Here is a 12436-nt window from a genome sequence, read left to right on the forward strand (position 1 = left end):
AATTTGCCCTGGAAAGGGAATAATTAATTTGTGTTATGTCAGCCTGAACATGTGGAAGGAGCGTAGCTAAACCTGTCCAGATGCAAACATAAAGCTGTACCACTAACAAATAAGTGACTCCTGCATTACCAGAGTTTTGCTTCCTGTGTTTTTGCTTCATTTGAAAAATCATCATAGCCAAGACGTGTCTCAGTTTGCCCAGTAAGCACTTACAGGGACATGTACTGTATAATTAAGTTGGACTGATGTCAACTACAAATAAGCACCTGAGATAGAGATGTACAAGGAATCAGATAAGATCCATTTCCCTCTCACTAATTAGGACTGAAGATTCTCACGGGGACACGAGCAAAAGTTGAAGACCTAAAGTAAAGTCTGAGAGAGGAAGATTCCTCTCAGAAAATACCCTGGAAGAAAGACCTGGCTATGTGAGCAATAAGCCTGAGTGCACACCACTAGATGCTCACATCTCAGTGTCTTCCCTGCCTTTGTGATACACTTTTAATTCTACCATCCCAAGCAGGTTCACTGCATTATGTGCCCAGCAGCTCCTTACCTTGCTTGACAGTGGAGGAGAGGCACAACTTGCCAGCCTTGATCTGCTCTATGGCTGTCTGCAGGCCTGAGGACAGAAGCTCTGCTACTTTCAGGTAGAGCACGAGCTGCTCTGCATAGCTGCAAAGAAAGCATATTGCAATGCAAACCGATCACAGGGCAGCAGTACGTGTCCAAAGGATGTCTGGCACAAAGATACACGCAGTGGCAGGGAGAAGCAGCTGACATGGGAGCTCCAGGCCCAGCCCTTACCTCCACTCCCGGCTCAGCAGGCTGATCTGGTCGGCCACCACACTCTCCTGCAGCTGGTATTCAGATGTCACCGAACCGCTCATCTCGCTGGAGCTGCCTTTCAGGGCAGCAATCTCCATCACATAGTGGACAAAGGCCAGTGTGAAGCGGAGGCTGCGCAGGATGTCGGTGTGCTCTTGCTGTTGAAGGAAACACCAAGATAGGGGTTACAAGGAGAACGCTGCTCACATAGAGCTGTGCCAGCAACTCATCCCAAATGAAAGAGATAACATCTGGGCCTGAAACCTCCCTTCACTTCTTATCTGTGCAAGGAAAATAAGCTCAGCACTGAGCCCACACACTGCACCAGTTCCTCCTCTGCATTAAAGGCAGCAAGTGACAGCCCCAAACCAGAGTTAACAGTATGGACCATCCCGTACCCCAGCCCTTGCTTAGATGTGTCTCCAGCTGTTCCTGGCTCAGTGCAGGGAGCCTTGGGTGAGGTCCTCTGAAGGGACAGCAAGGACAGCTTCTACCTGCAGCTCCTCCCAGCTGGTGAGGAGAGAGAAGCACCCTCAAAGCACTATGCCCATTTCAAAGCTGTTTTCCCTCTGCTATTATAGACCAAAGACCCATTTCTCGGAAGCTGTATTGCTTAAATCATAGCAAGCATTTTTGGGAAGTTAGTATTTGTGGAAAAACTGAATAGTTGTGTGTTCTACAAAATGAATTGCTGTCTGGATCAGATTCAACTCCACCGTACTCTGTGCAGTAAAGCAGCTAACATGTTTGACCTTCAAATGTTTAGAGGAATGGCTCTCTTACAGAGGCTTGGTAAGGCTGTTTACAACTTGACTACAAGGGAACAAAAGCCAACCAAACTCACAAACATAAAAACCCATGCTTTATGTTTTTCATTCACCAACTCAGGCATTTGGCTGCCAAAGGAGCTTTGACTATCTGAAACTTTGATCTCCCCTCTGCTATCTTGCTATCTGGGCAGTCCAGTAAGGCAAGGGAGTGTTATCTCTGTCTTCCCCTATTTTCTTTAAAAGCAGAGGAGGAACTTGGAGATTAAGTAGCTGCCAAGTCAAACAAGAATCGTGTGACAGAGCAGCAATCTCCTAAGATCTTGCAAACCTCAGCCTCATATATCTCTAACCAATGTACAGTCCTTCCCCTTTGCTTATATAAGTTAGCTTGTATTAATTGCACTGGCATTTCTGGCCCCATTCACAAGAGTTTTGCCTTCCAAAGCCATCTCTGCATTGTGCCTCTAAAGCAATACAAAACAACAAAAACCTTCAATCTGCCTTGCCTGTACTTCAGGAAAACATTTTCAAATGACAAAAGAAACCACCACCTATCTGAATGCAAGAACGCTTCTCAAGAGAAACAGAGGTGCTTAGATAGCAAGACTTCGCTGCCATGAAAGCATCAGCAGAAAGCAGAAGACCTGCCAGGTTTCCATTCTGGCTGACTCTACAGAGCACAAAGGGGTCTCCAAAAATGCCCAACAGGTTCAGTGTCAGGAAGGTTTTGTGAAGTGTGTGTGAATGGCTGCTGTGCCCAGCAGAAATTGTGACCAAACCTAAATGGCTCATTACAGACAAGAGAAGCTGAACTGAATGGGATTAAGATCAGGCTGATACTTATTTAGAACCTTTTTGACCATAGCTCAGCTACAAAAGCATTTGCTCTGCTTCAGCCAGCCTTCAGCCTGCAGAGAAGGGGAGTCTGGCAGTCTTTCAGCTCTGCAATCTGGTTCAGCCGTTCTTGTCCAAATCATGTCACGTTCCCCTTCCCCCCATCAGTAACACAAGTGTCAAGTTTACTCTTTTTCAGACCCTTTCAGCTGAGGCTGTATCACTGACTGACTCCATAAGTGCATGCAGCAGGCAGGCATTTGATATACCCAAGCTACTTACTCTCTCAGGTCAGCTATTACTAACACTGAACCTTTTAAAAGGGAAAAAGCCCAAAGTATCCCAGTTCTCTTCAGAAACTCATGATGCAGAACCCATCAGGTCACTGATAATTCCAACCTGCAATTTCAGCTTTTGAAATCATGAATTTAACTCCATTCATGGGCTGTCTCGAGGACTAAAAAAAGCTCAACAGCAGGCTCAAAAACCACTGTGCTAAGTATGCCCTGAATTTCCTGAGCACTGTGTTGCCCAGAGTGACTGACTTGGCTACAAACATGGAGCCAGAGAACCTCTGGATCCACTTTCCTTTTACGGTCCCCTGTCCTTTGCCCCCAGCACATCCCTATAGGGATATACCTACCTCCATGAGTGTCTCTTCAGGCAGCTCTGGTGCCTCAAATGTAACAGCACCTTCCAGGTTAGCAGTGATTGGATCAGCAAAAGCATACCGGAGACTCGAAGGGCCCTCCAGAGCATCCCCACCAGCTCCCACAGCCAAGTGCCTGCCAGTGAATGAACCTCCAGAACTGAGAGAGCTGGAAGACCCCACTGAAAAAAAAGAAAAAGAAAGAAAAATATTACTTAAGATATTACTATTAGGTGAGCTATTTCTCGCCCAGCACAGGGGATACTTGTCACTGTAGGATCCAGGTTCCTGGCTCTGGTAGGAGCCAGCAGCAGGTACTCTAGAGGATGAGACAAAGACTCTTGGACGCAAAATAACCATGCCACAAGCAAGATCCTCAGTGACTCAGGAAGACAGTTTACAAGCTCAAGCAAATTTAATGCACCTTCCTGACTGTCAGTGATTTATGGTGACAATTCCAGAAGCACCTTTTTTTTCCCCCTCAAATCCCTTCTGAATCCTGCCACAATGTATTGGGCTGAATTTATCATACAGCACCATAATCTGTGATCCTGTGAAAATCAGTTGCGCCCTTATCGTGGATCAGCACAGCCTGAACCTGGTTCTTGAGCTTTAATTCTATCAGTGGATGAGTACCTCTGATAAGTGAGGTTTTAATCACAGTTTCAATACATTCACCACCTGCAAGAAAACCAGAAGACCTTTGTGCTACATGCCCTGTATTTCAGCTGAACCGTGACCCTAACCTCAGGATTCAGGAGCCCTTAAGTATTGTGTTCATCAGTCAGTTCCACCACCATTGTCTTTTTCCTTTCTCAGCAATTGAATCCACCCCTAAGAGTACATTGCACACTTCAAAAAGAAGCTTCAGTCTCAGGGTACAGATTACACATTCACCAGTTCCAGAGGGCTTCAAAACCCCAACACACTGCTGCAGAGGGGGATGCCAATACCAACTATAATACTCTACTAATTCTCCACTGATCCTCTAGAGGAAGATTTTTGTCTTCTATTCACAAGCTTCATCTTCTGCCCTACCCTGACTTTGAAAGGCTGAGCAACATAATGCACATCTCAACAACAGATCGTGCTGCCTCCTCTTCTCCCAGAGATCTCTCCCACTTGGCACACTTCAAAGCTAAGTGGGGACCATCAAAGACCAGTAAAGTATTTCCAGATCTTTCAGAGAAAGGAAAGGACCAACAACACCACATTCTGGATGCCCTGTAATTCTGTGGTACTTGCCAGAAATTGTTGTGATGACTCATGAAAGAGCTCTGTCTTTGTATCTGTCAAGTGATCTTACTCATGCATTGTCAACACACTTGGGGTGTAGAGTTCTAGTTTGCAAAGCTCCCTTCTTCACCATCTACTTTTATGCATTAAGCAGAAGATAAGGAGCTGTTGCAAAGATCCAATAAACAAAGCTTGTCAAGCAGCATTGCTTTGACTGCCTCTACCCTAAGCTGTGGATGTGTTGCAGGCTCACTATTCAATAGTCTTCTCTAGCAGGAATTCCATCTGAAATTTTAACTGCTCAGCAGATCCTTAAACATCCAACTACCACCCCACCAAAGTGGCAACTTGGATCTATTTCCAAATTGCTATTATTCCCTCAAAAGCAATACAGGAAGACTGAATTCTCTATTCACAGCATTTCAGTGGCAGCTAGAGGCGCTAGCCAGGATAGTAGCCCCATTGTGCTATAGGACAGTCAGTCACTTTGTATGAGAGTCCCTGCCCTATAGAGCTTACACTCTAAATAAATGAGACAAAGGAAGGATTATAGACCCAACTTCCAGACAACGATCTGAGTGGTTTTAGTTATGATGGAAATCCAAGCCATACCCAGGAACTGAGCCCATATGTCCCCCTAGTCCAAGTCAAGCAGCTTATTCATCGCTGCATCCAAGCCTTCTTTGCAGTCATTAAGAACAACAGAGTTGACTACATTGGGATGAGGAATGGCCAGGACAAGAACTCAAACCAGCCAAAAAATACAGATAGAATTATCCAAACATTTTCTTGATTACAAATTCAAGCTCCCAGACACACAGCCCCAAAAGGGGCAATTACTGCAGCCTCAACTGTTGGCTGATGAGGCCAGAGCGCTGGCACCTTAAAGGATCCGTCAATCAGGACTGCACTCCCCCATTTCCTACTTAAGTAATTCACAGCATAAGTAGCACCACTTGTACTTTTGCATACAGAGCCCTTTCATGATGGTACTTGTGCACTGAAACTGCTTTGCATGAATGGTCACGCTTGCCTTTTATAACTTATCCGAAACCTATGAGGAAAACCATCAGAACACAGAGCAATCTTTATCTCTGTTGACCTATCAACGACAATGCATCTATGAACAGCTGCAGCACTATTCCTGAAGCAAACAGAAATGAAGCAAAAGGACAGTTTGCTTCCCTCTTCCAGTCTTGGAAACTCTTACAAGGCATTAGTCCTTGTGCCAGCATGAAGAGTTATTAGCAGTAACTGGGGTTGGCAAGAGTCGGTACAAGAACCTTCAAGGAGTTTAGACCACCAAGCTCTCCCTGAACAGCCTGCTTCTACCACCAGTGTGCAGCAGAGTAAGGAATACAGCACGTCGCTCTGTCCCCGGATGTTGGAACAGGCAGGTATCAGCCCTTTACCTGAAAACATCCTGGTCCTCGTGGTCTGTGGGGGAGTTGTTCCACTGGGAGGGGATCCAACAGTAAAAATCACTGGGGATGGGCTGGCAGAGCCCCCCGCCCGGGCACCAGAGTGCAGTGTCCCTCCGTAAGCACCTGAGGGAGCTGGGGAGACAGTTGAAAGGTGCAGACTGACATTACAGGAAAGTTACTCCGAGCACGGTGTGCCTCACCCAGCGGTGTTACGTTCCTGCAGACTGTCTCAGGAGATGGTGGCTACCAGCACAGGCCAGTGCTCCCTTCGGAGGCATCCCACGACCAGGCAGACTGTCACGGGCAGCGTTACATGGTGCTGCAGCTGTTCAACCCTCTTCACTTCCCCACCTGCACGCGCAGGAAGACCCACCCTTGCAAAGTCATTCATAGTCAAACTGCCTGGCACAAAGTCCCCACTTCCACATGATATCTCATTCAGAAGGGGCCAAGAGAGGAAGCCCTGCCTACAAAAATCGCACTGCTAGCCAGCAATTGCACAGCACACACAAACCTTCGAGCACAGACAAAAGAAAGCAAGCATCACAACACTCCTCACACACAGCTGTCACCTCCTACAGCAAAAGCCATCAGAAAAGAAGCCTCCCTTTCATAGGAGACATGCAGGCAAACACTTTCCCCCAACACAGGCCCATCCCGTCAGATCAGCCCCACCTCCACACTTACCTGCAATTTCCATTGGCTTCTCATTGTTCAGGCTGTCATTGCTGCCAGCTTCTGAGATCTGTGCCCCAAAGGCTGCCTTGAGAAGCAGGTCAGTAAGCCTGCCTGTGCTCAGAGATCTAAAAAGAGAACGTACAAGATGATACAGAAACTCACCAGTAAGGTACGTGGGTTTAAGTTAGTTTGTGCATTGCTGGTCCACAAACACTACACAGCAAACAGTCTAGAACTGAAATAACCACTAGCCCCATTCCTCTTTTAACAGAGTACCCGAAGCACCTCCTGTTACCTGCAGAATGCTTATGATTGCCATGACTCGCAGTAAGCAAGTACAGAGTAACAGCATTATTGTAGCATAGCTTTTCTTTGATGGAAAATATGGAAATTAATACATGAAGTATGCAAGGAGGCAGGTAAGAAAAACTTAATGCTAACACCTGAGCAACTCTGTATCCTGCAACATTCACAACAGTCAGTACCTGGCTTTCAAACAGATCTTTGAAGACCAGTGCCTGTGTTTGATAGACAAGGAACACACACCTCTCACTTATGACAGGCGCATGCTTCAAAAAGAACACAGCACACATTTGCATAATTGCAGGGAGTCTGCTCTAATAACCAGATCCTTGATCTCCACTTGATGGAACCTTGGGCAGTAACAGTGTAAAGCTGCAAACAATCTTTCATGTCATAAAATGTAGGCCATGGCCTGCCCCTGTAGAGAAAAGACTTCAAAAAAATCTGCATAACATCTGCTTGCAACCCAATGGTGCTCAGAGATGACTGCTGAATGCTTGCAGATACATGATGCTTGAAATAGCTGACATTTGAGATTTGCCCCACCTGTCCCATGTTAGGTAAAGAAAAAACACTGTGTACAGAGCAGACTACAGCTCACCTGCCCTTGATCTCCTCCACAGGCCTCAACCCCAAGCCAGCCTGCTGGCAGTGGAAATGACCCATCTCCTTCAGATCTGGCAAGGTCTTGTTCCGTGTTGGTGTCACCATGACCCCCTGATGGGCCAAGAGAGTGAGGAGGTTCTGGGAACTTGGGGTTTTGGGAAACTCAAAAGGGGACACAGCCTGGGAGAAAGAGAACACAGAGAGAACGGTCTTAAAAACAAAGGTTCCCTCATCCTTTATTTATCAAAATTAAATTGTACACATAAAAACATTTCTTAAATGAAGAGGTAGAAACCCCAGCCCACATAATTACTTGTTCCCTGTCTCAGAAAGGCCAAAATGAAAGGACAACAAATTGCTGACAATTCACTGCAGCTTGACACAAGCACAGAGAAAACGCTGTCCCAGCGCCAGCTTCACATCAGATGCTGGGGCTGCCACCCACCCAACAGCCTGCTGTCTCTGCCGGGGATTCCTACTGCACACACACTTTGTGCCAAAAGCCATGACGTGCAAATCAACCCTGACACTGCAGTCCACTAATGCGCTTCTGTCCTAATCTGGTCAGCTCTTTTTCATTGCGTGTTTAGAACCCTGGACTCTACTCGGACTGCAAACACTGCTGCCAAGTGAGATCTGCCCACAAAGAATTAGGACACCACCTCATTTCACACAGATCATTAAGCAGCACTTGAAGAACAGTGAATGAGTGGTGGTAAATTCAGGTCAGAGATCATACAGTGGTTCATCCCCAAATAACACAACAGCTCAAGCTGCAAGAAACCCAAAAGCAGACTCTTTGATTTACCTTTGTAGGGGAGCCCATGATAGTTGGCAATGGGCTTCTCTGCATGAACTCAGACAGCTTTGGTGAGGATCTGAGCTGCCGGCAGTGCTGCAGGCCATGAATCTGCAGAGGTTGGCTGACTGGGGTATGGCCAAAGTGAGCAACTAGAGGATCAGAGTGCTGCTTGGTTATCTTCTGCCTGCAGGAATGCAAATCTGACAAGTTGGGAGCACTGTGGAGCCGGGAGCCCATCCCTCGAGGAGAGTGTTCGGGTGCTGAGGCACCTGGGGGCCCAAACAAAGTGACAAACCACATCATTTTCTGGTTCTAAAAGAAAATGGCAGATTGATCACAAGATTCACTGATGAGACACCCAAGAAGGTAAGCTTGTACCAGGCATCTATAGATCAAATCCTTCAATTTATGGATAAAGATACCACTCTGATCAGTGCCATAAAACTTCTATGCCTGACTGGGATTTGACTCCACAGGAGGAACAGAAGGAACACAGGGACATGGCAACATGGCAGAAGATGATTTTGGAGCTTTGAGATGGTTTTCCTCCTCTCAACCTACACAGCTACAATGTCCCAGATTAGAGTTTGTGTGTCACAAGATCTGTCAGCACCAGAAGATGGATGACAGAATGTGAATGGATCAACCCTGACCCCTACCAGCACACAGAAACCCCAGTGGCCAAGCATCAAGAGAAGATGCTGAAGGAACATACCCTACCCTGAAAGCTCTCAGATTACAGCTTGGGCCTTATCCACAGGAGTAATAAAGGAATGAAAGGACCAACATACCAGCTGCAGGAATCCGGCTTCTCACTTCTGCTCCAAGAGAAGAGGGGATAACAGTCTGTCTGGGCTGCTCTGGGATTGTTCCAACTTTAAGTGAACACAATCAAAAAGTTTATTTGGTATTAAGTTTCCACACAGTAAACACTATTCTCCACCTATTTTAAAAAGGGTGGTGCTTATCTCTCCCATAATCTCAGCCATGGTTGTATAGTAAAATAAGTAGAAAAGTTCTAGCTGGTACTTGTTCAGCCAAGCTTAGTCTGACTTTGCAGAGACATTAATTCAGAGGGCTAGAGTATGAATATTAAAATAGCTACTTCTCAGTAGGAACGTTGACGTTTCAAGCCCTTCCAGAGCCAGTTGGAATTCTGCTCTGACAGCAGTTGGATCGCAGTTTTCTCACTCCAGCCCAAATTGGTAAAAAACAAAGGTACTTTATCCCTAAAAAAGCCCTCGGCAGAGGACAGCAACGTGTTTCACAGAGACACTAGAACACTGCTTACCTCTCCTGATGCTAATAGGTACTTTCTACTCCATTTTACAAAGGCCAAAACACTTGTTACTCTGAGAAGAATCATGGGAGAACATAACCATCCAAACTCCCTACTACCTGACAGCTACACCTGGTCAAAACCTCCTCTTTCAAGAAAGAGACGTGATTTTATCAGAACAGTAACATGCCAGTTGACATCTTACCTTGTGGTGATGGTGTGAATGGCTTGGCACCGCCAAAGGAAAGCTTTCTAGAGCTAGGCACAGATCCATGCTCTCCAGGATAAGGAGGGGAAGCACCAGTTTTGGGAAAACCAAGAGGGCTTGTACTGCTAGATCTCCGGACTGCACCAGACCTTGCAGGAAACAAAATACACATTACTTCAGTTGCTAATAAAGAGGAGTAAGAAAAGCACCAAAACCACACAGTCAAACACACAGTGCAATTTCCAGAGACATGGAGCTTCATGGTTGCTTATTCTTGATCAAAATGTCACTGTGCCAGGACTACACAAATGTAGATCACTCCCAGAGGAGCTTCTCTTTGGGCTGCAATGGTCAGTACTGCCAGGGTGCCAAACTCCTGTAACACCTTATCAAACCTCTCCTTGGAGAATTCAAATCAAACTGTTTGTGCCACACACGCAGGAACCTCAAGTATAGCTAAGCCTAAAAAGAAACAAAGAGGAAACTAGAAAAGGGAGAACATGAATAGAGCCACACCATCCCAGAGAGAAATGGGATTTGAGAATATTAACTATTTCTCAATTTTTGAACAGTGTCTTCACACATCAAGAGTGCAGCCTCAATCGTATCTACTGAAATGCCAATCTACCTCCACACGCCCCTTCATCGAGATTCCCATTACACGTCTCTATATGAGAAAACAGTTTTTCACCAAATACTTCATTCTACTCTTGATTTAGAAACACTTTTTCCATTGCTGAAAGGATCTCAATCTCAGCCAGTAGGTGGTGTTCTGGACAGGAGTCAATGGATACACTGAAAAAAAAAAGCCATCTCTGCTTAAAGCCACTGAAGGACGCTATCACCAATGTACCCTGTCTCCCATCCCAGCAATGCAGTATTAAGCTGCCCAATATGCATCTGAACAGAAGGAACAAAGCTATATGGGTTCCAGCGGTACAAACAGGGCTAACTGCAGTAGAGCCAAAGTTGCTTTGATGAACTGTCAATAAATCTATTCAACAACACTGCTAGGTGTGTGTGTTATTTGATGTCATGTTGCGGGGGGGGGGGAAATAAAACAACAGTAACAGAGATAAGAGTGATTTCTCATCTTCCTCCCCAGCTTCACTCCAATCTGTTACTGTTTTTCCATCAAACACATCCACAATATATTCATATGCTAGGGAAAAAGAAAAAAGAAGGAAATCCTTTAAAATTTTAACTTAAAGATCACTTCTGCTCAAGTCGCTCCAGATTCAGAGGCGTAACACTCATTGAGCACCCTGCCCCAAAGCAAAATTGAATGCACAAAAAGGAAGCAGACACCTGGACACTCAGTGGCAGAAAGAAAAGGTATTGATTGCTCTGCCAAGTTTTCAACTCTTCAAAATATCAACCATCCAGGAGGCTAAATATTATCTGTTGTGAACGTGCAAGAAAAAAAACAGGAGCTGACTGAAGCTGCTGAATGATGTGGAATGTCCACACTGCCCTGTAAGTAGATGAACGGGACAGGTGATGTGGTCAGAAGTAAGCACACATAATTATCACCTCAACACGCAAGATACCTGACCACAAACAAGCTATGCCACACAGGCATCACCAGCCAGTCAGATGACGATGGTCAATATTTCAGAATCTGAGTATATGCCAAGGTCTTTAGACAAATGACTTCCAAACATGACAAGTCATTTGGTTGGAATAACCTGTTAGATACAGCTGATGGAAAAGTGGAATGACATACAAAATGCTTGATGAAATTTTCTCCTTCCATTCTTGAAGGATGTCTAATGAATTTGCTGATTAGAGGAAGTGATGATGAGAGATAAATACGGCTTCCTGGGGCAGAAGAAAAACATGACGCCAGAGATTTTGAGGTGATGCTAAAAGCAGACCATGAATCATCTGATTGGTTCCATTCCTCGAGTTCCTCTGCAGGGACAATGCTAATCACACCATTACACAGTGCTGACTAAAAGGAGCAAAACAGGAGTCTGATCCTGGACAGGTAGTTGTAGGCTGTGAGCCTGAATTCAGCAGCCTGTCATAAGCTTTGCAATTAGAAATACAGGGCATATAGGGAACTGGAAAGAGCTTACACTAAACCATCACACATTCAAATATCTGAGTGTAGAACAGTATTGAAGTAACACTGGCAGAAAACAAACACCTTTGTCAATCCACACTCCAGAATGTGTCTTCATTTCTGGCCCACTTCAAGTAAGCCTTACCCTTAACTAAACTGGTAGAAGCACAAATTTAGGCTAACATAGGCATCACCCTACTTCTGACAGCTAAACTTGAACTTATCCAGATACTGGGAATATTCTCTGTCCTCGCTGTACAAACTCTTCAAGATCCTGTGCAATTCTTCTTCCAACCAGTCCATGACCTGGGTTGCCACTGTTAACCCAGACCTCAAAACCATAGGAACCATCAATTACACAAGTAAAGAGGCAGAAGGCTGGCATTTCTCAAAGGTACAAGACATTACCCCTGAGCCCAGCTGAAGGCTGACATCCAGCTCTTCCTGTGGGCCCTCGTAAAGCACGCTCTGCCTCACAGGCAGGGATTGCTCACAACTTAATCAGACTGCATAACCACATTACCATGCAACTCGTGTAAGAGGCGTCACTGATGGCGTGATTAGCTACAGGAACCAAGTAAGCTCAGGTCAGGGAAGTTCTGCATCCCTACCCATTTTAGTTTACCTCAGCTTTTTCCTTTTATAGAGAAATGTGCTACATGAATGATTGTCTCTGGACACCGAAACTGTAGGAAAGCAGTCAGACCCCAAAGGGCTTTCAGCCTGCACAGAAAACTTATGGGAGCTGTCT

General features: G+C 45.5%; 1 protein-coding gene across 3 annotated transcripts in view; it reads right to left on the bottom strand.

Moving 5' to 3' along the window:
• Window positions 1-12436, bottom strand: part of ULK1 (unc-51 like autophagy activating kinase 1) — a 66906-nt gene that overhangs the window by 6636 nt on the left and 47834 nt on the right. For 2 of the 3 annotated variants that reach the window (XM_015877645.1, XM_015877644.2), the window contains exons 17-25: window positions 9615-9766; window positions 8922-9005; window positions 8137-8399; window positions 7324-7508; window positions 6429-6544; window positions 5730-5873; window positions 3076-3263; window positions 808-986; window positions 557-675 (exon numbers count right to left, since the gene is read on the bottom strand). In XM_015877645.1, coding sequence (XP_015733131.1) covers window positions 557-675; window positions 808-986; window positions 3076-3263; window positions 5730-5873; window positions 6429-6544; window positions 7324-7508; window positions 8137-8399; window positions 8922-9005; window positions 9615-9766 — 1430 coding nt within the window. The remainder of the gene's footprint in view (window positions 1-556; window positions 676-807; window positions 987-3075; window positions 3264-5729; window positions 5874-6428; window positions 6545-7323; window positions 7509-8136; window positions 8400-8921; window positions 9006-9614; window positions 9767-12436) is intronic. The other variant, XM_015877646.2, reaches the window with a different exon arrangement.

This window comes from Coturnix japonica, chromosome 15 (genome assembly GCF_001577835.2).
Source record: "Coturnix japonica isolate 7356 chromosome 15, Coturnix japonica 2.1, whole genome shotgun sequence".
NCBI lineage: Eukaryota > Metazoa > Chordata > Aves > Galliformes > Phasianidae > Coturnix > Coturnix japonica.